Raw genomic sequence first — 26,878 nt, 5'->3', positions numbered from 1 at the left:
CTGGTTTTCTGTGATTCAAAGTGAAAAGAGGACACTGCAGATAGAAGTGGCTTCAAAAGCCTGTTCTAGGGTATCAAGTATTAAAAAAAGTGTTTCTTAATACTTCTGTTTACTTCAGATTAAAACATCATTTTAAGCTTCAAAGTGTTTGGAGTAGAAAGCGATGCTAGTTTTATGTTCACAATGTTGCACAAAGGGATGTGTGTGTGTGTGTGAGTAGTTGTGCCACAGATGTTCAGTCTGTTGGTCTCACTGTCCTCCAGCCGTGGATGGATCCACTTTATATTACAAAGCTGCTTTGGCAGATGTGGATGAGGCTGAGTCAGGTCAGACAAACACTGTCAGCTATGGCGTCTGTCCATGTGTGTGTGTGTGTGTGAGTAACAGCTTGTTTGTGTGCAGCATCATTCGTTGTGTTTATGTGCTCTTTGGCTGCATCTCACAAAGGTAGTCATAGAGAAAGTGCCGGAAGAGATGGGAAGGAAAACATTGTAAATAGCTGTGAGCATAAATATTCCTGCCTTCCTTCTTTCCTCCCTTGTGGTTTACACATTATATTCATAAATTTATGTTTTGAAAATATAAAGCTATTTAATTACCTTTTCTCCATTGGGGTTGCCAAGGACATAGCATCCCATAATGTGGATCAGGTTTGGCTCCGGATTGACTTTACTCATAAAGCGACTAAGTCTTCTCCAAAACCTAAAAAAAATCAAATAAAAATACAGTCACATGGATTAATGGTTAATGAGTGCAATGAGCATCAATATGATCGAGAGGGAGATTTTTAATCATGTTGTTGTTGATTTAATGTTTTTACTGCTGATTTTAATGTTCTTGTTGATTGTTTATTGCTTCCTGTTTTTATTTATATAAAGCACATTGAGTTGCCTTTAATGCAACATATGGAGAGATGTGATATGCACCTGTTTGAACATGATCTCCTTTGGGAAAAATTGGAATAGTCACTGACTGTACAATAAAGACCTACATGAAAGAGAGCAGTGCTTGATCCCAGAGTCTTTGAATTTCATCGAGTGAAAGAATGATCACACAAAGGTTTTTTTTTTTTCCAAGTATCTTTGGTGATTTTAGTTTGTTTGTAGGATTTCTCGCATCCTCACGTTCTCCAATGGCCTCCCCCCCTCCTTCATTTTTCCGATCAGTCATCATCCTTTAAATATATATGACATCTATCCATGTCTCGTTTCTTCATTCAAGTTCAAGTTATAAATAGTTATCAAACTGTTAAATTGACTTCATCAAGGCTATGGGGCTTCCGATTGTAACTTGTGCATGCTAAAATACACCGCAACGTTTGCAACAAACCACATTTAAAAATCATATGTGAAATATTTGTGTTCCTTTTGACCAGATTTACAGCAATACGTGTTTACTTTTCTCTCGTAAAAAATATGTCAATGTTATGTCTGATTGTTGAATATTAAATCTAAATCTAAATACTAAAGTATTGAATCTAAACCTAAATGCTAAATATTGAATCTAATCTAAATGTTAAATATTGAATCTAATCTAAATGTTACATTTAACATATACATGTTAAATCTAAATGCTAAATAGTGAATCTAAATCTAAATGTTACATTTAAATTATAAATGTTAAATCTAATGCTAAATGCTAATATTGAATCTAAATTTAAATGTTTCATTTAAATCTAAATGTTAAATATAAATGCTTAATGTTATACATTTCACAAATATTGCATGAAATCTGGTCTAAAGTAACATTAGAAAAAAAATGCATACGTTTTATAAACTTGGTTTGTTACTAAATGTTGCAAAAAGTTGCTTGTTTTTTTTTATAGCATGCACACTTTACAATCTGCGCCCATACAGGCAACTTCAGGCATCAAGAGGTAAAAAATTAAAGTTGTTTCCATTAAATAGTAACATTCTTTAATCTTTATTGAGTATTGTTGTATTCTATCTCTGCTTAACAGGGATTCATGAAGATGTTACCTGATTAACCTTTAGTATTATATTTGATTTTTTTTGACAGCTTGCGATTAAATTCCACTACGGTACCCTTTATGGATAGGTTAGGGTTACACCTGCACCTTCCTGTCAGTCGTGTTTTTTTTTACTATGCAAACTGTTTCACCTTCTTAGATGACATTATCCAAGAGGTGACGTGATGTTTCCCATCAAATTGTGGTAAAAGGATTTCAGGTGGTTTGTAAGGTTTGTGTTAGGTTCTGTTTATTTTAACCCTTGGGTCCTCTTTTTGTTCTGTCTTTGTTTATTTTGGTTTGTGTTACTCTTGTCAGTGTTTCAGGGATTCCTGTTTGTGGCTCCACCCCTCAGTGATGTCTGTGTGCTTGGTTGGTGATTGATTAGCTCCCTCGTGTTTTCACCCAGGTGTGGCCCATTCCCAATCAGGCCTCCTCCACTATTTAGCTGAGTGTTTGGACACAGTATGACTGCGGGATCATTGTGTGATGTCAGGTTCGTTGTCGCCTTCCTCTTGTCTGGTCTCGCTCCCTGTTCCTACTCCCCTGTTTTGATTTTGGATTTTGGAATAAAAACATGGAGTGGTTCCAGGAACGATATGCTATGATCCTGCCTCCTTTCCCTGCATTTGGGTCCACACCAACACCGAACCGTAACAGTTTGTGGAGCATGGGTTTAGTTTAGCATTTAATAATTTACACTTATTTTGCACAGTTTTGCATAAAGTAGCATGACAGATCCAAGGACAGACATTGGTATGAGCATAAAGTAATCTTTTAAAAATAATAATAAAACTCACAACCATGTATTGATGTACAACCTGGAAGGGGACAACTGTTTTTATGAGCTGGGATGAGGAGTGTAATTATGATTTAAATATGAATCATTTACCAAACAAATTATATTAACCATAAAATAAATGATTGTTATTATTATTATTATTATTATTGTAATGGCACTCGGCTCGTTCATCTCTTGTACCATCATGTAAACTGAATCTTTAACACCACGTTTCAGACGCGAGCAACAAGACAGAACAACCTCCTTCTGTCTTTCAACTTTTTAGTTGCAAAAATAAAAGAAAGTTTGAAGAACGTGTCTGAAGCACGGTCAAAAGACTGTGTTGCTTCCATCACATATTTGGCTTAAACAAATATATGACATCAAACTAGTAGTTTGTGTGAAAAAACAACAGACTCAGTGAGTCCCCCCTGCTGCTCCTGATGCCTTTGGCAGATTGCCAGAATGCACCGCGACCGAGCAAAAAGAACCAATCAGAGCCAGGATTGTGTTTGATGGACTGTCTGACAGCTGTTGCTCACAGTCCCCGCCCCTTTCCGAAATCTAGAGTGCCGTCTTTTTTACAGAGTATGGTCTGGAGGAGTAGAAGATGGAATTGGTGACTTTTCTGCTTGAAAGGTAATTACTGCTGCTTGATTTACTTTGTTTGATTTGTAATTGTTACACTAGAACTCTGTGGTGAATGTGTTCATGTGCACGCAGCAGCCTCCGTGTGGGCTGTTGTAAGTGACACTGTGTTGTTGCTGCTGCTGCTGAGGTGTGTGCACATTGAGAGAGAGAAGCGCTACAGTAATATGCTTTTAACAGTGCATGTTATATTACTGTGATGTTTCTGTCGGGCTAACATTAGCTTGTTAGCTCCTCTGAGGGAGGGACTTTGGAAAGTTTGGAGGCAGAGCAAGAGAGCAGCGGGGAGGGAGGGAGATAGAGGGATCTGAGAGTTGCCATGGCACCTTTAAACACAAATATTACAATTTATATTAAAATAGTATCTTTATGGCCCTTACAATTATTATCATTATTATTATTAATACATAATTTATGTCATTATCATAGCTTGGGAATTAGTATCACATTAAAACAGTTTGACATGTAGCCTGCATATGAGATAAGTTTTGTTCAAAACTGGATTTTGTTAAAAAGTCAACAAAAGCGTGTATTCCACATTAGTTGTGTTGTGTTAAACCCAGAGGAATCAGTAACTTACTGGCTCATGTCTTCCTCTTTTTCCACCTTTGCAAAGGTCGCCACTTTATTTTTCAGTAAATACAGATGACCAGGGCCCCCCTAGTGGACACACACAGTATAGAGTACAATTTATCACAAATGTTTCCATTAACAACCCAAATATCAAAGTGGAGATGATTTCTTGCAGAAGTGCACCATCTGATAACACTTCACTGTGGGTAAAGCTTCAAGCCCTCCACAAGGAACACAGTCTCCTCACCTGACAGAAGATAAGCATCCTCCAGAATTTGCTTCCTCTCCTGTAAGCCGTGAGTTTCTTCTCTATTTCCTCTGTAACAACAGGAAAACGTGAGATAAATGAGAATATAAGAAGATGGTGGGAGGTGAAGAAATAAGGAAAACATGATGCGACAAGAAACAATGTACTGAAAGAGGGAGGAATGAAAAGACAAAGGAAAATCTCGAGAGGGTGAGTTCAAGTCCAGGTGCAATAATAGACAGTGAAGACACAAGTCTGAGACGTAATTTAAATTGAACTCAACAGAATGTAGCTCAAGGCAGCAGAAAATGTCAGTGTGAAGTAACGCCGACCCATGAGTGACAGTGGAAAATGGAATCTAACATCTGTACAAACAATATCGACACGGCATCCTTTCTACTCTTATGCAAGGTTTTTCTTTACCCTTACTTCATATTCTTCTATGTTAAACACGATTTTCAGCATTCACACTAAACAATTAGAGCAAAAATAAGTCATGATGGAGGAGTTAGGGTTGGGCTGAACAAGCCAGTTTACTTACTTACCCAAAATATCATCAAACGTTGCATGTTCATGGTCCTGATGGTGAAAAAGAAATAATAAACAACCTTTTATTGAAAGAGTACAATGGTGTGTTGAGAAAACAAGGTTTATGAGGTTACATATGTGCCATAGCTGCTGGCTGTAGGTTTATTGTTGACTCACATAGAGGATGGGGATGATGGATGGGTCATCTCTGCGAATTATGGTGGGAACGTACTCTGCCTTGGGAACCTTAGAGGAGATCAGCTGGGAGTGAAGCAGGAAGGAGATGATATAGATAAGTTCATTTGTGAACAGTATATTTAAGTATTTAAAGCTTTCAATTAGTTTCTATTTGTGCGGGAGTAATTATCTCACCATAATTTTGGGAGGTATGAAATCATCTCCCTCACACGCCAACCTCTCCATCTCTCTTTCCTCTTCCCAGTCTATACCTTCAACCAGTCCTCCTTCATCCAGTGTGCCACAAGATGTCTGCAGGTCCCCACCTGAAAAAGAGAGAGAATATAGCACGCCTGTGAAGAAACCAATTTGAGATACTGTAATTGAATGTGCTGGTGCATATGTGTGTTTCCATGTACGGGTCGAAGAAAAGAGAAGGTATTCAAAGACAGAAATAACTTTGAAGCGAAGAAAAGGTGAGCGAAGAAAAAGATGCAGCGGGCAATGAAGGCAGTGGTGTAAGGAAAATGACAGATGGAGGAGAGAGAAGTAGAGACAGGTGGCAGAAAGAGGGAAAGCAATGACTGAGAGTGAGAAGGGCAACAGGACTTCAACAAATAAGAAGGGTTTAACAAGAGTTTTATGTAGCATCATGTCCTATTTCTTCACAATTTAAACCATTTTCATTACATACAGACTAAGGAGTCTATTCTCCCGTCTAGACTTGAGAGCTTTTTTGTGCATCTGCAGTTAAGCACTTCTCTCCTACGCGTATTCTACAGTCCAGGCTCCTGACACGCCCACTTTGCGTAAGTAGAGCAAAACCGCGTAGTCTGTCAATGAAGGCGGGTTGAAGGAAAGGAGGTGGTGATTTCATTTTTTTGGGCTGTCTAGAAATCACGGAACATGGAGTTTTGTAAATGTCATTGAAATTCGTGAAAATGATAAAGTTCACTTTTAATTTGTAAAAATCTGTAATCTTAATCTATAAAGCGTGACCGAGTTAGATGCACTGGAGATATGAGGAAATAACCCTGGCGCAGAGCGTCCTGCTTTATTACAGAGGGATGTTTGCAGTGAAACAGAACTATTGGCTTCCACATAATACACAGTTTTAAATATAAATCATTTAAAGTGACCTGAGCTGAGCCTCATTAAAATATGTGTGGGAACAGTTTCTCGTCCATCCTCATCTTCATATGACAGCTTGTTTCACTCTGTAGTGTGACTTTACATTGGACATAGTATGAAAATAGTTGAATCACTGTGACCAACGTGGACAGAAGTCTGCGTCTGTCAGAGTTTTAATAAATCGCGCAGCAGCAGCTGAGTGATCACAGCTGCTGCTGCGCGACACACAAGTCCGTGTGGCTTCAAATGTAACTAAGTCCATATTTCTAGTGCAATATAATGTTTCACCTTATCGGGGCGCTGCACTTATTCCAGGGTTGGAAGCACGTAAGAGGAAAAGGACTTACGCACACCGGAGAATGCGAGTAAAGCCAGATTTGAATATGAACACCCACATTTCAGGGCTGCTCCACCCACAATGCGTAACAGGGATGAAGGCGCGTAGCAAATAACTTAAGTATAGCAAAAAAACAGAGCCGCTGCGTGGGAGAATAGAGCCCTAACTGAGCAGCAAAAAATCCTAACTGAAAATATGAAACTGTAATAATGAGCCTTATGGACACATACGTAGGTTTCATGTTAAAAGTCCCTATGTCACCATTGTTCATGTTGATGCTAAATGCCTAAATGGTGTCTCCACAAAATATTTTACATAAACATTTCCATTTTAATGTTAAAGTTTGCATTTTTATGTTGCCTTTTGCCGTTTGCTTTTCGTACAATGATTATATCATTATATTACATAGCTTTCTTCAGCTTCACCTCAGCGCTGATAGCTCACACTAATAACACCGATAGAGTTATAGTATGATCATCATCATCATCTTCATAATTATCATTACATGAATTACTCTCTAAGGTGCCTCCAGGCTGTGTAGCAGCTATAACTGTGAGAAGACTTCTGCAGAGCCATCGTTTTGTCGGGCACAGAATTTGTCACAACCCCTATCTACGATGTCAGTCTGGAGCCTTTAATAGCTTCAGTTGGATTTCAGTATTTTTATCACTCTAATAGGTTTCATATCCATGAGCCTGAATGAATCCTTCAAGCAGAATGTCTACCTGCCACACATGCTCAGATTCACTTGCATCCAGGCATGAAAAGTAAACATTTTTTAGGTGAACTTCTTCAGAATTCAAACTTTTGTGTGCTTCTGTCATATCACTTGTCAAATTACAGGTAGCCTGCTGAAGAGGTTTCAGTAAACCCTAAACAAGATGATGGCCAGAAATGAAAATTCTGACGTTTAATTAAAGATTGTGGACAAACTGAGCATTGCTTGGCTATATATATATATATATATATATATATTTTTTTTTTTTCATAGAATAAGATGGTGTTGAAAACAAAAGATGTCGAAAATGGTGACAGAGAGACAAGCAAACCACACTAGCATCCTGAATATTTGCGTTATTTGTAATTTCCTTATTGTAGCTTTTAGTTTATTGCAGCTTACATGAGACCACAACAGGCTTTTTATTAAACATAAATAGAGCAAAGGGCCACAATAAATAAAATCTTTCAATGATGTCATGCTACCAATAGATACATGTCTGAGAATGTGTCTAAACATTTGCAGGAATCACAAAAAAATATATACTTTAAATCATATGTACAAGTTGTTCAATTTCCATATTGCAGATAATTCTGTGCTATAGTATAATTAGAGCATCCATGTGCATAGAGATAATGTATTAAGCTATTTTAATAAAGAATAGGTTTCTAAATAGCACTGATTATATTAGTGTAATTATGTGGACAATAAAATTACCTACATAGATGTAGATACTAAAAATGTTCCAAAAAAGCAGAAACACCAAAAAGAACGAGTCATTGTAAAGGCATCAGTGGATCTTTGCGAATAAAGGAGAAAAACTCTCTACCATTACAAAGCAAGGGTGAGGCATCAACACCATCAGCACGTTGTCAACAGTTCATTAGTGTTTCATTACACAGGGAAAATCACACACTGATGAGGATGGAAAATACTGAGGCATCCACAAAGACAAACAGCATGCAAACTGTGTGTGTTGATAGACAGCCTTAGACAAGCACAGCCTCACAGTCACGTTAGCGCCAGCTGAGACACGGACTGGGACACCTACTCTAGACATACTGACAGTAGAGAAAGGGAGGGAGGGAGGGGAGAGGGGGAGAGAGAGAGAGAGAGAGAGAGAGAGAGAGAGAGAGAGAGAGAGAGAGAGAGAGAGAGAGAGAGAGAGAGAGAGAGAGAGAGAGAGAGAGAGAGAGATAGAGAGAGAGATAGAGAGAGAGAGAGAGAGAGAGAGAGATATATAGTATAGAGAGAGCGAGAGATGAAAGACTGACCCCATCATAATGCAGCTTTTTCCTGCTCCCCATATGTTTTTTTTTTTTCTACACACCTACAAAGTTATAAAATACCCTTATTGTACAAAGACATATCGACAGGTCTACAATTATGTTATTCACATCTATTCAAAAAGGGAGAGCGTACAGTAAGTTAAAATTGTTCAGTGGATTTAATCGAACAACAAAATAAAAGTAGTTTTGTGAGTTTAGACTTTGTTGTTGGTCAGTCTGACACCTGTTGCACCTATTGTGTTATATATTTATATAGTGATCAGATTTAGGGTTGATTCAGGTGTTTTGGTGAGTTTTTAAACAGTAAAATTATCAACAGTATGTAGCAACACAGACAAGGTTACGTTGCAAGATTCATACTAGCCACAATGCAAGACCCTCAGCCACGAGTGGGAGGACTCTCACCATGCTTGCGTCATGTGACTATTTTTAGTTGGCTGATATCTATATATAAGTGTGACAAGAACCATAAATGTTTAGCCCTGATGAAGTTCATGCCTGGTTGAAACATGTTGGCGTTTTAATGATTTGGCCATTACAATGAAGGCTTTTTAGTATCTCCTTCCTCTGTTAGATTTTTTCAATTTTGGAGTGCCTGATTTCCCAATTTTTAGGTCGGGCTACCGGACTCAAAACACCACTCACTTCATTGTTCTTCTTCTTTTTCTTGTTGTGTACACTAGTTGAAATCGCTAATCATCTGTTATCCGTTTAATGGATCGGGTTGAAATTTGGTAGGTATAATTTATGGATGTGTACGCATCGATGCTCGGAGCCTGAACAGTCGATTTCTCATTTATTTGCAAGTCAAATATTACGACGGTTGGTGGTACCGAATCATTGGCACATACCAATATATAAATGGGGCCAATTGCTCCGTTTGTGTCACGGGGCCCCCGTGGGCCCTATTTTTCAAATGACTTGAAATAAATCCCATGGAAACATGTGATTGTGATATGGTCCTAAAACTAATTTTGTGAAACCTTTAAGCAGCCCCAACCAGCAAATCACCTTCATGTTTTGGACGAGAGTGTGATTGGAGATGCTGCTGCCATGACGTGTCACCAGGTAAAACGACCACCAGTTCAGCTAATACACCAACAGCTAAACCTGTCTTTGTACCAAAACCTATTCAGATCTGACTACAGTCTTAATAATCACAAAACATGACACAAAGGAAGAGATTTCATGAACGGGATCTCTTTGGAATTTGACATATTTGTCCGTTTGTCACACTGTCCAGACATCCAATCACTTGTTTTCAGGTAAATAATAGCGTGTAAATGCATGAATTTGTTCCAAAAAATGATTGTGAGGCATTTAAGCGTCATGAGCCCAATTTTAAATAAAGAGAGAGAGAAAAAAAAAAAAAAAACGGGTCAGATTGCCTTTTCCGTTTCAGATTGAGTTTTCCTTTTCAGAAAATGAATCAGTTTTTTCCATCTGTTTTTCACGATCATGAAAAATCAAAGGCGCTCCTCCTATCACGCCTACTCTTGGATGTTTGCGCTATATATATTCTCCTCAATATGCACTTTCACAACCAAATGTTCATCGTTTTGATTTCATAGAGGCATGTGCAGCGTTTGCAGGTGGGTTTGTGTGTGCATGTGTTTTTTTTTTGCACGACCACATGTGAGTCGAGTTGAACTCACTGTCTCTGGGCTCATTGGGAGAGTCAGTCTTGACAGGGGTGGGATCACTCCAGGATCGGCTGAAACTCTTCGACCTACGTTCAGCAAATGCTGGTGCAGGTGGGAGGAGATAGTCACACACACACTTGTACACACACACACACGCGCACTGAATGGAGCCGACAACCCGGCTGTTTTTCTTCATACACTCACCAGGACACCAGAGTGCAAAGGCGGATGCAACAAGTGCACAGATAATTTGCACAAACATCAGCATCTCGCTACATACGATACACGTACAAACTGCCGACCAAACACACACACACACACACACGGATTTACCACCAGCCTAATTGTTCACTTGGCCATTATTTAAGACTTTTAGTCGATTTTAGTGCATTTACCAAACTGCTCTTATATGAAACAATCACTGGTTTGAACACTTTGGCTCATTTTTAGATTACTTGAAGGTATTTATAGTATGTACAGTGGTGTGAAAAAGTGTTTGCCCCCTTCCTGATTTCTTACTTTTTTGTATGTTTTCCACACTTAAATGTTTCACATCATCTAGCAAATGTAAACATTAGTCAAAGTAAACACAAAATGCAGTTTTTAAATGAAGCTACATGGCCCTCTGTGAAAAAGTGTTTGTTGATCACACCTGAGTTCAATTTCTGTAACCACACCCAGGCCTGATTACTGCACACCTGTTCTCATTCTAGAAATCACTTAAATAGGACCTACCTGACAAAGTGAAGTCGACCAAAAGATCCTCAAAAGCTATAGACGTCATGCCGAGATCCAAAGACATTCAGGAAGAAATGAGAAAAAAGTAATTGTAATCTATCAGTCTGGAAAAGGTTATGAAGCCATTTTTAAAGCTTTGGGACTTGAGCAAACCACAGTGAGAGCCATTATCTACAAATGGCAAAACACGGAACAGTGGTGAACTTTCCCAGAAGTGGCCAGCCGACCAAAATTACCCCAAGAGCACAGTGACGACTCATCCAAGAGGTGATAAAAGACCCCACAACAACATCTAAAGAACTGCAGTCATCACTTGCCTCAGTTAAGGTCAGTGTTCATGACTCCACCATAAGAAAAAGACTGGGAAAAAGACCAAAACCACTGCCAAGCAAAAAGAATATTAAGGCTCGTCATTTTTGCCAGAAAACATCTTGATGATCCTCAAGACTTTTGGGAAAATATACTGTGGACTGACAAGAGAAAAGTTAAAGTTTTTGGAAGGTTTGTGTTTCATTACGTCTCAAGTAAAAGTAACATCGCATTTCAGACAAAGAACATCATACCAACAGTAAAACGTAGTGGTGGCAGTGTGATGGTCTGGGGCTGTTTTGCTGCTTCAGGACCTGGAAGACTTGCTGTGATAAATGAAAGCATGAATTCTGCTGTCTACCAAAAAATCCTGAAGAAGAATGTCGGGCCATCTGTTCGTGACCTCAAGCTGAAGCGAACTTGGGTTCTACAGCACGTCAATGATCCAAGTCCACCTCTGAATGGCTGAAGAAAAACAAAATGAAGACTTTGGAGTGGACTAGTCAAAGTCCTGACCTCAATCCTATTGAGATGCTGTGGCATGACCTTAAAAAGGTCATCATAAAAATCCTCCAACGTGGCTGGATTATAACAATTCTGCAAAGATGAGTGGGCCAAAATTCCTCCACAGCGTTGTTAAAGACGAATTGCAAGTTATCGCAAATGCTTGAATGCAGTAGTTGCTGCTAAGGGTGGCCCAACCAGTTATTAGGTTTAGGGCGCAAAACAATTTTTCACACAGGGCCATGTAGCTTTGGGTTTTTTTCCTTCCTCATTAATAAAACCGTTCATTTAAAAACTGCATTTTGTGTTTACTTGTGTTGTCGTTGACTAATGTTTAAATGTGTTTGATCTGAAACATTTAAGTTTGGAAAACATGCAAAAAAGTAAGAAATAAGAAAGAGGGCAAACACTTTTACACACCACTGTATATAGTATATATTCACATCTATTTGGCACTTTTGCTGCAGATGCCAACTTGTTTATTTGCAAATAAATATTTAGATCTCTTAAATTCCTAAATATTCAATATTTGCTGTGTAGTTAAAGTCACTAGTTCTCGTTTTGTCAAAGCAAACTTAAAAACCCTAATCAGTCATTTTCCAACCAGTTGTTCTTCATGGTGAAAGTGGTGTGGGTCCACTGTGCTGACCTTCATTAGATCAGTTATGATGTTTTAAGTAATATAGCATTTTAATCATCGCATTTATTATATTGTGGGTGAAGTAAGATTGTAATTTGTCATACTCTTGTAGTGTTGATCAAGAACAGAAAAACAGTATGATCTTAGTCGAAAATCTTATGGCTCTCTATTTTTTCAAAATGTTATTGCCAAAGTTACAAATAAAGAGAACAAATAGCACAACACAACAAAGTTTAAACAGGAAAGAACGCAAACTGATTGTCTTACACCCTTGTCCACATACACATGCACTGTAGTGGCTTAAACATCTTAAAAAGACAATAGAACTCCCCGTTTTATATTTTAGCAATGCAGCTGTGCTCAATGCAACAAACATGCAACAAAAAAAACTAAAATGAAAAACTGTGACATCCACAAACTGATGAAAGCAGTGTAAACACATACACACATATACACAAACACACACACCCATCTGACTCACTCTGTGCTTTAATCCTTCTGCTGCCCACCATTCGAAGATGCTTCCGGAAGTTCCTGTGGGTAGAGAAATCAAAGTGGAGGAGGAATAACAGAGGCTGAAGCAACATGTGAAGAAAAGAAAGCAGGAGGAAGAGGTGGGCGCAAATAAAGCCAGGCAGGAAGGACCCAGAAAACTAACTTCACTAATAATATTCAATACTTGTCGAGAGACTCAAAAATAGACAAATGGGTATTTATTTATATACATGTACTCGTCAGTGTAAATGGACAGCTGTGGTTACCGGAAACAGTTGTGTGGGTGTCATTGACGTACAGTCAGGGGAGATGAGTGAGACCGAGCCTCACCTTTGATAATGGAATGGAAAAAAAAAAAAGTAAGGATAAAGCAAACTAAATGTTGATAATCATCCACGGATCTATTTATTCTCCCAACAAGTTTGTTTATTTATCTTTTTTTTTTTTAAAGTGCTGAATTTTTGCATTTCCAGTTCAAATAGGGAGACAGTGAGCACGGTGAGTCGGACAGCCATTGAACATCAATTTGCAATTGTGCAGTGTCAACCAAACTGCTGCATTCAATTGCATTTAAAAAAAGTTTATTTATTCAAAGGCATAAGAGCAGCATAACAAAAATAATAATCAGTCCTGAAATGTTTCCGCACAGGGTTATGCATAGTGACGCTCTGCAGAGGTAGAAGAAAAAATGAAAATACTGTCTGTTATAACTGTTATAACTCGTCAGTAATAAAGGTTTTTACCCCTGCTGTTTTTAACTTTTTTATGTGTTTTTATGTATGTAGTTATGCTCTGCCATTCAAAATTATTAGTATTGTGCTGGAGCTTTCCTGTCTTGTTTTGTATATTTTTCATTAAAGTTCTCAAAGAAAAAAAGAAGAAGCAAAAGTTAACAAGATTTGCTGTGGATTTGTTTTTTTTTTTTTCTCTAAGAATTTCATAATTTGATAGCGCTTCGAGATGACTATTGTTATAATTTGCGCCATATAAATAAAGTTGAATCGAGTTAATTTGGTCACAACTCCATCTCACCCTGAAGTTTCCCAGTATCTAGAATCTGCTTAGCATACCTATTGAAAGATTGGTTTATATTTAAACCAAAGTATTTATGACATTTATTATTATATTGTTTTTATGTAATAGACAACTAGCAAAGAAACTGAATGTAAGTTTGGGTTCAATCCATTAAATAAGTGGTTACTGCTTCTCTATTCAACCACAGACAATCTTTCTACTTGTCCAAAGGGGGCATTTCATAAAGTAGTATTAGCACTCCAACTAATTAGGCGCTAACTCGTTAGTACAAAGCTGCAATCGTACTACCCTGAGTTGAGATGATGTAGTAATTAAAAGATTAGCTAATGGTTTAAGCCGTGTATAAGCTGACACTGCTTTTCCTCTCTAAGGGAGATAGTTTATTAAAACTCCACGTTCACACGTTGTCTGATCAACTTTAAGTGTTTCTTGTTGCATTTGATTGTGTTCTGCAGCCTCACCCTGACATAATGTTCTATGCAGGAGCCCCAGATAAACATCTCTGAACCGCTCCCATGTGTCGCTTTCGTGCAGTTATCTGTCTGCCAGAGGACACTCATTATTAATGTTTTCAGCATGTGACTATGATGGAGTGGGAGGTATTCATGTTTATCTGGTATTAGAGAATCACATAAATATAGACAACAGATGAAAGGTAGGAGAGAAGGAGAAGAGGAACTATAAAGAGTCTTTGTCCTTGTTTCACCTCCATAATGAATGCAGAGAGACAACAGCCGACCGATAACATCAAATGAGGTTTTTAACACAGCAGTAATCAACAAAAAGCATTGTCCTGGTGCTATCATCACATAATGAGTGTTTCACCTGAATGGCATTTATATAAATGCTCTTTCCATGAAAGATGGAACGTTTATTATTAAAGATCGGATGAGTTTGTCCTCTTTCCTTAAATGCACTTAATATAAGATAATCTGTTTGTGCAACAGTTTCAGGTGAAATCTCCTGTATTTTAGTGGTTTGCTTACATGACAACCATGCTTTCAGTCTCTGGTCAACAACACGTTACAGAATGAAACATTTTGTTTTTTAAAAACACTGCTCTCCAAAGCGTAGGAAATCACAAGCTTTTTTTAAATTTAAAGTTATAGCTGCGCAGCGGCACAGTGAGTTCCACATGCCAAGCAATCACATATGGATGGAATCCTTATCAAAAAGCCGCTATTACTTTTCTAAAACCCCAAAAAATAACAAAATTGTCTATTTGTTTGCTTGCCGTACGGACAACCCCCAGTACTATTGGTACGGTTACCGAAGTACGAGTACGTAGCATCTCAGGGTTAGGATTAGGTTTAGGTTTATTGTTAGGTTATAACCCAATATCGCACCCATTTTTAGGGCTAGGGTTAGGGTTAGAGTAAGGTTTAGGGTAAGGTTTAGTCTTAGTCACGTGACCTAAACTGGCCAAATAGGGGTGCTGTGTACAGATGGAATGTCAGTATATTTATACGGCAACCGTACGGATAGCCCCTGCAAAAAATAAATGACAATTTTGGTGTTGAGTTTGACTGCTTTCTGTTTTCTATAAACTCTACCATCACATGATCTGAGGTTTGCCCTCTCTGACGTTTTTCACTGACTGTCTCTTTTATAGACTTCTGTTGTAACTCTTCTGTCTGTATAGTAACAACAAGGCTGTGAGTTGTTATTATGTCCTCTGATATAACAAAAATAGCAAATAACCCTTGTCAGTCAGTACCTCTACTTAAGCTAACTGCACAAATATGAGTAAAACAAAAAGTGTATATTTAGTTTTATAGTTTCATGTCGTAATAATAATGTAAAGTAGAATTTGCTAAAATATGTATCTAAGAATTTGAGTAGATTATATTCTAAAGTAGTTTATAAATATTTAAAGTGAACAGTAGATTTTATTGTGAAAGTGAAATTTTGTGCATATGTGTACGATTAAGATTGCATAAAATGTAGAAAATATAAATGTGAATAAAAATATCATCACTAACTTTGATGGTTGGGTAAGGAAACAGACATCTCTAATTATAATATTAATTAGAGAATAGAGATGTAGCCATTCAATGACATAATTGATTAAGTCTGTAAGAATGTCAATATTGTTGGGCTGAACAAGCACTAGACAATCCACTCGGAGAGAACAGAAATAAGATTCCCCTTCACTTTTGTGATCAGAATAATGAGCTCCTTACTTTATTAATCCAAGACGAACGTGGCATATTAAAAGTTTTACACAACACTTGTTTTTTTTTTTTAAAACTTCCATATCACTTATTTTGATAAAATAACACTGCAGATGGATAACACTAACATGTCAGAGCTGAGATGTACTGCCTGGTGTCACTGTCACCATCTGCCCCTTTGTGACAGAGCATCTGGGCCTCTGAGTGGGACTGTTTCTGAACTTGTTACTGAAATCATCGCTCCGACAAGTCGCACTGGGAATCTTTTTTCCAAACATCCAAAGGGCTCGTCCTAAATGCTGCAGTGGCCCTTCAAATTCCATTGTTGTATTTGCAACCTGACAGAGAATGTTGCAAAATCATTCAACTCAACTCAAACTGCCTGGAGATTTTATGTGATAATTTAGAGCTGTTGACTGAGATCAAAGAAGAAAATTATCTGGTAGTTTTCTGTGACCTAGAACAATACGCTGTAAAAAGTTCTTCTTTGGTCCTTGTTAATGCTTCCAGCATTCTCAAAGCTCCTAGGGTCTCATCATGACTCTTCAGATGTGACTAATCAGATTACGCAGCTGTAAATAAACAACAATGGATAGCTGGAAACGACTGTCAATGGGTGCTTGAGTAGATCGCAGCACTAGCTGAGGGATGGCTTTGTACCTCTGGGTGACTTCTGTTGAATTTGTCTCCCTCTCTCTCTGCTTTTTCTCTGCACAAATCCCTGAAAAGCCCTGGCACAATATTAAAGGAATGAAAGAGGGACTGTTGGCATAGTAAGGGACAGTGATACTGGGGTGTCCAACATCAAACTTTCATTGTTGTCAGTAACTTATAGGATAACTTTTCTTTATGAAAATGTACCAGCTTGTATTAGATATCTTCCATCTTCCAATAGACATCGTTGCACATTGTTTGGCCCTAAGTGTATCTTCAAAGGGTTAGTGAGTTTTTTTGGGATAGTGTTTTAATGAGACTATATTTTAAAACTTAGCCACCTTTAGTCTTTGTAACCTCAAGCTTGATATGTGATTACACAATGTCTCCTGTTTCTGAAGCAGGCCAGATACCATCTTACACTGATAACATTTGCCATGGTCTTGAGGGATATTTAGGGACATTATTTATACATTACCCTTAGCTTCACTTAAAGCAAGTCATGCAACTCCGCGACACACCCGTCCCACACTATAGTAGATCACTGTCTGAAAAAGCTGTAGCTAGATTTAAAGATTTAGTTCCATCATTGCTTACCTCTGATCCATATGATATCGCAACAGAGAGTAGCTATCAATGTCTAATGACAGAGAAAATAGATTATCTTGTCAACAGTGCAATGTTATCACTGCACACAGCTCTGGATGCTGTTGTTCCACTTAAAAAGAAGACGATATGTCATAAAAAGGTCGCTCCCTGGTATAATTCTGAATTGTGTCTTTTAAAACAGGCATCGCGGAAATTGGAAAGGAAGTGGCTCACCTCAAACATGGTAGAAGTTCATATAGCCTCGAGAAAGAGGTTGTTAAATTATAAAGAAAGCTCTTCGCAAAGCTAGAACTTCCTATTACTCAACTCTAAAAGAAAAAAACAAAAATAATCCTCGGTTTCTATTCAACACTGTAGCCAGGCTCACCAAAAGCCACAGATCTGTCGAACCCTCTAATCCTGTTAACCTGAGCAGTGATGACTTCATCAACTTCTTCACTGATAAAATTCTAACAATTAGAAACAAAGCTATTGTCCCCCCTGCAGGAGTGCTCAATAATTTCTTAAACAAACAGCTCCTGAGGTATCCCCAACATGCAGCTTTTATTTACATAGTTTCACTCCACTTGGTCTGTCTGAACTGACCTCAATAGTTAGTGCTTCTAAACCAACAACCTGTCTTTTAGATCCAATCCCAACTCCACTATTTAAAGATGTTCTTCCACTCATTAGCACTAATAAGGTGAACTGGATTAACACATAGCAACAGGTTTTGTACCACAGGCCTTTAAAACCTCTGTAATCAACCTCTCCTTAAAAAGACCTACCCTCGACCCAAGTGACATGTCCAATTATAGGCCAATATCCAATCTCCCTTTGTTCCCAAAATTCTTGAAAAAGTCATTGCAGGTCAACTATGTGATCACCTACTTAAGAACAATTTATACGAGAGCTTTCAGTCTGGCTTTAAAGCCCATCACAGCACAGACACTGCCTTAATAAAAGTAACCAATGATCTCCTTTTAGCCTCAGACAGAGGGTTGATCTCAGTTCTGGTGCTCTTGGATCTCAGTGCAGCTTTTGATACAGTGGATCATCATTTGTTGCTGCAGATACTGAAAAGCGTTTTTGGGATTAAAGAAACAGCGCTGGGTTGGTTTAAATCCTACGTATCAGACAGAACCCACTTTGTTCATGTTCATAATCTATCCTCAGCGCACGCCAGAGTTAATCATGGAGTTCCACAAGATTCAGTTTTGGGACCAATACTCTTTACATTATATATGCTTCCACTAGGTAACATTATCAGAGAAAAATTTCCATTGCTGTATGGATGACACACAGCTTTATCTCTCAATGAAATCAAAAGAAACTAATCAGTTATTAAAACTCCAGGCTTGTCTTAAAGACATCACATCCTGGATGAGCTGTAACTTTCTCCTGCTTAACCAGGACAAAACAGAAGTGATTTTATTTGGTCCAAAACACCTCAGAGAAAAATTATCAGAGCAAATAGTGTCTCTGGATGGCATTACTCTGTCACCCAGCACCACCGTAAAAAACTTTAGGCGTTATCTTTGACACTGACTCATCCTGTAATTCCAATATTAAACCAATCTCAAGGACAGCTTTCTTCCACCTCCGTAATATCTCTAAAATCAGGAATATCTTGACCCAGAGTGATGCTGAAAAACAAATCCATGCATTTGTTACATCTAGACTAGATTACTGTAACTCTCTACTTTCAGGATGTCCCAATAACTTACTAAAAAGTATCCAGTTAATTCAGAATTCTGCAGCTAGAATACTAACTGGAACAAAAAGGAAAGAGCTTATTTCTCCAATATTGGTTCCCTTCATTGGCTTCCTGTAAAATCTAGAATAGAGTTTAAAATCCTCCTGTTAACATACAAAGCTCTGCATGATCAAGCTCCTGTATATCTTAGAGACTTGTTAGTGTCCTACCGTCCAGGCAGATCACTCCGCTCTCAATTTGCTGGCCTTCTGGAAGTTCCTAAACATGTCTAGAAGTAGAACAGGAGGCAGACCTTTCAGCTACCAGGCCCCTCGCCTTTGGAAACAGCTTCCAGTCTCAGTATGGGAGGCTGCTATTCTCTCCACCTTTAAGACTAAACTCAAAACCTATTTATATGCTGAAGTGTATACCGTATAATAGCATTAACTTAAACGGTCGCATTTTAGAGTCCTTGGAGTTGCTGTTAGATTTCATATAAACGGGCAGAAATTCAAATTCTGATGTAGCTAGTTATGATTTACAGTCCGCATGAACAGGAATGAATAATAACATAACCTAACCACTAGAGCGGACATGGGCTTGTCTGTGAACGGTCGCATTTACAGACCTTGGAGTCGCTGTTAGCTTACCAATAAATGAAAAGGGATTTGTCACTTTTATAATAAGTATTGACTAGGCCACTGGGAGTGAGGCCCAAGGCCAAGGCAGGATGACTTGATAATACTGTATGATGTTTTTCTGCAGTCAGTGCCTTCTCCTCGCCCTTCTCTGTCTTCTCTATTTCAGGTGTCGTGAAGCTGATGATGGCAGTTCCTGATCTATGGTTCACGGCTGAATTAGTCTGGGACACTCTGATGTTCTATCTCTCTATCCTGTTCTGTTGGTCCTTCTGTCCACTAACCCCAACCAGTCGAAGCAAATGGCTGCTACCTCTGAACCTGGGTCTGCTGGAGATTTATTCCTGTTAAAAGGAAGTTGTTTCTTCCCACTGTCGCTAAATGCTTGTTGATGTGGATCTTGTTGGGTTTTCTCTTTCTTATTGTGAATTTCATATTTTGATAAGCGCATTGAGATGACTTTGTTGTAAATGGCGCTATACAAATAAAGTTGAATTGAATTGAATTTGTCTTGTTGCTGGAACAGATAGTCTGTTTTGTTTTTTTTTTACTATAAATCTAAATGTTTGCCTTAAAATTCACACAAAAATGAGTGATTACAGCATATGGGAGAATAACCTGTGGGACAGGAAAAGATGGGTGCTTAGGGGGCACCCGCCTGGAGAACACACTATAGTAGGAGGGTCCCAATGTGGCATTGGGTCTCAGTTACAGTCTGAGGTACTGATTACAGAGTGAGATGTCCAGTGTGAGGCAGGGTTAGTGGCCGTTGCCACCTTTGGTCCGTATATAGCACGCAAAGGTTTTTGTGCCAGCTAGTGAGAGCTGAAGAACAAACACTAAAAGGTTATGAGATAACCACAGGATTTGGACTATTAATAGCTGAGAGTGAAATGACTGTTGGAATTGGGAAGTCTTGGCCTGTCCTGTTGGGTTTTTTTTAACTTTTGATTCACAGCTTGTTGTGTATCTTCTGTGAACACTTTTTCTCGTTATAATTGATGAGAAAATTGTCTACAGCAAGAAGTGGAAAGTTGTTAAAGGGGTCGGCTATCATTAGTCAGTGTGAAACTCTAACAAGTTCTGACTGGTAGAAGTGACACCGTCAGGCTCACGCCACACTTTTAAGTGTCGAACTACAGAAATGTTGTAAAATGCCCCACTTTAAATGTGCGATTATGACTTCAAATAAAAATTGTACCATGGAGTTGTCAAAGCTGACATTTGCCTAAAGCTGAGAACACTGCTAGAAATAAATCACTCACTTGACTAAAGATAAGTTCATGCTATATGCCCTGTTAATGCTGGGATTTTATGTTTTGTGAGCATCTTTTCATTTATATACAAAAAACTAACTTTGTGATACAACTACATATTTACTGATTGTTAATTGTTAATATATATTTGTAATGCACTTCACATATTTCCAAAATTACAACTGAACCCAAGGTGCTGCATGTACAGTTGTCCTCAATTGTTTTTTTTAAATAAAAATGCTGGTGGGTCTTAATGTATTTGTCTCCATGTGTTTCTCCCCTGCCTTGTGTACAATGTAAGCCAGGATAGGCTTAAGAATGTGAGCTCCTCCCTCCCAAACTACCTCACAAACACTGCGATATATATATATATATATATATATGCATTATACTGTACATATACATACACAAACATTGTTCACTGCATTTAACCCCTTCCTGAGGAGCAGTGGGCAGCCACGGTGGAGCACTCAGAGAGCAGTTAGGGTTAATATAAGGGCCTGATCAACATCCCATAGTGATGGACCAGAGGAGTATTTCATCAAATCCAGCTAAGGGTAAAGTCCAGGTTTAACCTGAGAGTCCGGCTCCATTAAGCCGGGTTCTAACTGGAACGGCGATTTCATTAACGAGAAAACACCCTGGTTACTAGGGATGTAACGATTAATCGTAAGGCAGTTAAAAATCGATTCATAGGTATCACGATTGATATCGATCTTCTGAAAATTGAATCGCAGTACAGCTCTGTCTGCTAGCATAGCATCTCTTCTTCACTGCTCGATTAGTTGCATGCCAACCGACCACTGGGTTACCAGCGCCCTCTGCTGGTCCAAACAAATATCTGCCGTAAATACAGGGCAATGACATTTTTTTTTTTTTTTTTTAAAGTCCAATCGTTAAGGCACAAAATACATTTTCAGTTGCACTTTTAAAAAGAAAAAGAACTACTATGCAGTTTTGCATTGTTTATTATAGAACCAGAATTTAAATTAATAAGCTTCTTCTTCATTTGTATTATCCCTTTATTTATTTAATTCAAGATTTATTTTTAGTTAAATTGCATTATTTTGAATAGTTTATCAAGGGATTCTTTTGACAATGAAAAATAAAAGGAAAATAGTACAGTATTTTGTAGTTTTTTTCCCCCCCAAAAAATAAAGGAATATTTTTCATCATTTGTCTACAGTCTCATTTTGTAAAATAAATCGTGAGAGAATCGTATCGTGAATCGAATCATATCGGGAGTTGAGTGAATCGTTACATCCCTACTGGTTACCATAATAACATAGTCTGAGGCGCAAACCCGCTCTTGACCAGGTTTAAGCAGCAGGCTTGGCTTAAGCTGCAGACGCACTCTCATGAAACCACGTCATCATTGTGAAAGAAGTCATTTAGTGATGCTTTAAAACACTCATAAAAGATCTACAAAAGGAAAAAGGAGCCAAAAAGACTTCTGTTATACTTTTAAATTTTTTTAAGTACCGCTTTAATACTGCATTTTAAAAGGAAATTAAACATAATGTCATGGTAAATGTTTAAATATGATTTTAAATCGATATAAATGAGGATAGAATCATAGTCTTATTACTTGTTTAATGTCTCCCGTACTTTTAATTCGATGATCACAGTCTCCATGTTTTTAAACCATCAGTAATAATATGTCTGTATCCGTATCCATCGCCTCCGTTTACTGCACGGTGTAAATGACCATTCATTGATCAGAGATTATTAATGAGAAAGCTGTGAATATACAGAGAGGGAGGGGCTTCAGGGACATTCACAGGGCAGAGAATTAAGGCTCCCCAATGTGAGTGCAGTGTGCACACCTCCCGTGCGCTGCTCACATGCACAGGGAGCGTCTGCAGTGTTGGATGTGACATCCAGCATCACACAGCACCACTGAGGTGCTCCCTCTGTTCATTTGAATTAAGTTCAACAAACAGTCACTAGTCTCAAAAATGACATATTATTTAATTGTGAGTTACAGCATCATCTTTTATTAGATGCTGACAGGCATTACAAACTTATCAAAATCACATGATCAGTGTGTGATCACATGCTTCAGTTGTTCTCTGTGATAAAATGACTAAATAACACCATCTTTAACCTTTTTCTACTTTTAAAATGTTCAAACCACAGAAAGTTTGTTTTTTTTACGTGTATACAGCTCAGTGACAGATGACGTCACCTCCTGTTGGTCTCACCATTGGTTTCTATTGGCTGCTTATTCATTGTAAAAGCTGCAGCGCATGCGCACTTACTTCTGTAATCATTAAATCTATGATCGATCCCGTGGGTCTAATGAAGACGTGCACTTAAGCTAAACTCTGTCAGCTGGCTTGGCTCAGCTGGAGAGCTCCAAGCTGAGAAGCTTTTGATGGAATGGGAAAACCAGGTTTAAACCGTAGGCCTGGCACTATTACCCCCCAGGAAGATTAGAACCAGTGAGCCAACGATTACAAGCCATCTCCCTCAACCACTAGTCCCTTTATCCACAGTTAATATCTTTATGTTCAGTTTACAATCATTTCCATTTTTAGTAGCCGTTATATCGCCTTGTGTCGCCTTTTACATGATCTGACGTGTTTGTGACCCAATGCGATGCAGCGGTAGTACGAAACGGTGGACTATCATCTTAAAATGATTATTCCCGTGGTCAGCAGAGGTAAGGATGACAAGAAAGCGACGTAGCAGCTCTGGTGAGTGTTTGAAACAGCTGACTGACTCCGCTGCTGATGTGATAAACACACCCTGAAACAGTGTTTGTCGGACTCACAATAGCCACTTAAATAGTCATGTGCAGTTTTGTGGCTGAAAACAAATACAAGAGTGTGTGGACAGCAAAAAAAAAAAAAAATCACTATTGTGATCACTGATCACCCTCTCCTAGAGCAAGGCATGAAGCATCATCTACAGGCAAGCCCACTCATGCATATGAATGAAGGCCCCATAACAATCAATCTGTTTTTAGAAGTGTCACATAAGTGATTTTTCAGAGGGCTGAAACAGGCGAGTTTGAGAAAATAAACCTCAAATACAATGTTGTTGGGGTTCTTAGAACAAATGGAAGTTTGGCTGTAAAATATCATAATATTGGATCTTTAAAGATTTTTAACTCCTAATACTCAAACATTTAATATACATCTGCTGCGTGGCCAAAGTCTCCTTATCAACAACATAAGGATTAATTATGCTTCTCAATGTTTCCAGCTCAATTTATCCCACAGAAGTAAAACATCTGAAATATGCTGCTCTATAGCAAAGCCCAGTGATGAACGTTAGATGATAGAGATTGAAGTTTTAAAGCAAATTAAGCAATGACGAGGAATAATACTTACGATATCCTGTTGCCATTTTCCAAGATTAGTGGGTATTGAAAAAGAGAGAGCAGAAAAAAACTGTTTAGCCAACAATAATAAAAATATAAAGAAAACCTTTATTAGGCAGATAAAGTGTTGTTTTTTTTAACTGACAGGAAACAAAAGTTATTCTGACACACTAAAATTGTCTGGTTAAATCTACTGTACAATACATTGTCTGCCTCTGACTGACTTCAAATTTGTTTAAAAATGTGGTCAAATTTGGTGCTTGTCAATAATATCAAACTATTCACAAGTTACTCTTTGGTGTTTTTTTCTCCCTAATGTTAAATATTTAATGTTATCATCAAACAAAACTAAAAATTAAAGAGCACATGATGACACATTGTACTCAATGAGCACAATTTAATTTTAATGCATTTCTTCCTTTTTTTGTGCTGAAATAATAATAAATGATAGCCTTAAAGACAGAACACAAATACCCGAAATTGAAATATCATCGCAACTAATATCACATATTCATGTGTTCTGACTGTTGCCAATGGTGTGGGAAATGCAGGAGGACACACCTCATTTACTCTGACCTTTCAGGCAGCAGAAACATAAAAACAGTGATTGTGTGTTTACAGATGTGTGTCTGTGGGTTCTTGTAAATGTTGGAGACTCACGCCTGCATGGTGGTCGTGGCTGTTTGAAAGCTGAACATGTTTTCTTTGGGGAACCAGTTAGTGTCATCTGCAACTGGGGAGAAAGATTACAATTCTAAAGTTAAGCAGGACAATGAGGAACCAAAAGTCATATGAAGGCACAAAAGCAAACACTGGCACCTCACAGTCACCACTCCACGAATGAGGAGAGGGAGACACAGAGGAAGGGACAGCAGAGGGGGGATACGGGGGGACGAAGAGTCAGAAATACAGACCACCACGTCACATCCAACATCAAAGCCTCAACTTCACTATACCTGAGAGCAGGGTTGGGGTCAATTATAATTAATAATTAATTACAATTCTGGCATAATTTTGGGACCGCGTATGTATGTACAATTATTATAGTTGTCGTTCTTCTTACCTTTTATTTTTCCGTTGATAAAAGTGGTGCTGCAGGCGAAACCGTGCAAGGGAGAGTGGTGCATAATGGAGGGTTGGTCCAGACCCCTCACCTTACCTCGGACGCAAAAACTCACATATGTCCGCCAGCAGGTGATCAACATGTTTTGGCCTATAACTCCCACACCGTATGTTGCACAGATTCCCTGAATAACATTGAATCACCTGGGTTTGGCCAAGTCCAATAATTGTGTGGCGCAAAACTGCGAAAATTGGAAAACCTACTTTTTCAAACTACTGCTTGGGGTTTTTGTCCAATCAGCGTGAAACTTGGCAGGTAGAGTTTTCAGTTGGACCTGATTTAAAGTTGAGTAAAGAATTTTGTTCTGTCAAAATATGCGCAAATTACTAACGAGTAAAGTTTTCTCGCTAGCTATAAAAACACAAACTGTTGCATATCTCAGTCAAAGTAAATGCTAACAACACCAAATCTGAGATCCTTGGCTGGCATGTGACTGTGGGGGTATGAGCCAAATTTGAATAATGTTGGCCACTAAGGGAAACTGCAAATATGGGAAATGTATATCTCTTTAATGGCAAGACTGATTTTTACCAAATTTAGTGGGTATGACCCTGAGGCCATATCTCAAAGTTAATTGCAATTGGTCAAATATTATGTTGAGGGCTGTGAAAATTTACAGGGTATATATAGAAGAGCACACATACCACCCATACACTAGGTGGCGCTATAATGAGTGCAAACACATTTTGGCCTGTAACTTTCATATTTGAAATCACATCTTCATAAATTTTACATTAACATGATCCCCAAATAAAGTCACATCTTCTGACATAGGCCACGCCCACTCTCACGGCATATTGCTCTTTGTTTTTCACTACAAGTCAAAAACCTACTTTTTCGAACTACGTGCACCAAACCTTGCCTCATATCCACAGATTCCCTGAATAGCACTGGATCTCCTGGGCTGGACCACACCCATTATTATTACAACACTACAAATGGCACGTTGGCCTGTGTCCTGACGCTCGCACCAAGCCCGTCATCCTTTGTGACGTACTGCTATGGGCGCCGCAAAACCTGGGGGCCGAGTCGCGTGGGAAGGCTTGGCCCCCTTTCATAACTGCTTGCAGTTCTAGTTATAATTGTAATTTTTAAAATATGTTGCTGTCGTAATTGTAACTAAATTGTAATTAAGTTCAGATAATTGACTTTGTAATTGTAATTGCCATAAAAATTCTATAAAAATGATCAATTATAATTTAACACTAAACTGGGGAACCATGTTACAGCTCTATGTGCAGTTCTATATATATGAAGTTAATAACTATTAAAATGTGTTTCATATCAAGCTTTCCCACATTTCACCATCAAAAATAAATTGAAATCGGAGGTACACTGACAAAAAAGTGTCAGACCCCCCCGCACCAAAAATATCAAAACCTATTTTTATTGATTAGGAAGCCTAACAAGGTAACCAATAGATAGGAAAGAAATGTTATAATAGACGTTTGTTTTTAGTGTGTTTTACAACTGAGTTAGGACCTTTTATCATAAAAGATGCTAACATAAAGCTAACACAAGAGGAAGGTTAACTTTTATTAGGTAATTTATTTCAGGCTCAGTAATTATAATTGAACTTTACTTTTTGAGGATACAAAAATAATTGAAATTTAATTGTAATTGGAAAAAAAGCTGTAATCGTAATTGGATTGTATTAAA

General features: G+C 38.2%; 1 protein-coding gene across 4 annotated transcripts in view; it reads right to left on the bottom strand.

The window, feature by feature from the left end:
* The window catches only part of nsmfa (NMDA receptor synaptonuclear signaling and neuronal migration factor a), a 53,850-nt gene that overhangs the window by 9,892 nt on the left and 17,080 nt on the right, over positions 1–26,878 (bottom strand). For 3 of the 4 annotated variants that reach the window (XM_028463267.1, XM_028463268.1, XM_028463270.1), the window contains 10 exons: positions 24,757–24,829; positions 24,107–24,112; positions 12,714–12,766; positions 10,054–10,143; positions 5,119–5,249; positions 4,924–5,007; positions 4,764–4,797; positions 4,219–4,289; positions 3,979–4,058; positions 600–702 (listed from right to left, as the gene is read on the bottom strand). In XM_028463267.1, the coding sequence (XP_028319068.1) occupies positions 600–702; positions 3,979–4,058; positions 4,219–4,289; positions 4,764–4,797; positions 4,924–5,007; positions 5,119–5,249; positions 10,054–10,143; positions 12,714–12,766; positions 24,107–24,112; positions 24,757–24,829 (725 nt within the window). The remainder of the gene's footprint in view (positions 1–599; positions 703–3,978; positions 4,059–4,218; positions 4,290–4,763; positions 4,798–4,923; positions 5,008–5,118; positions 5,250–10,053; positions 10,144–12,713; positions 12,767–24,106; positions 24,113–24,756; positions 24,830–26,878) is intronic. The other variant, XM_028463269.1, reaches the window with a different exon arrangement.

Source organism: Gouania willdenowi, chromosome 12 (genome assembly GCF_900634775.1).
Source record: "Gouania willdenowi chromosome 12, fGouWil2.1, whole genome shotgun sequence".
Lineage (NCBI taxonomy): Eukaryota > Metazoa > Chordata > Actinopteri > Blenniiformes > Gobiesocidae > Gouania > Gouania willdenowi.
The sequence above is the reverse complement of the archived record's forward strand: the minus strand, read 5'-3'. Positions and strand labels throughout refer to the sequence as shown.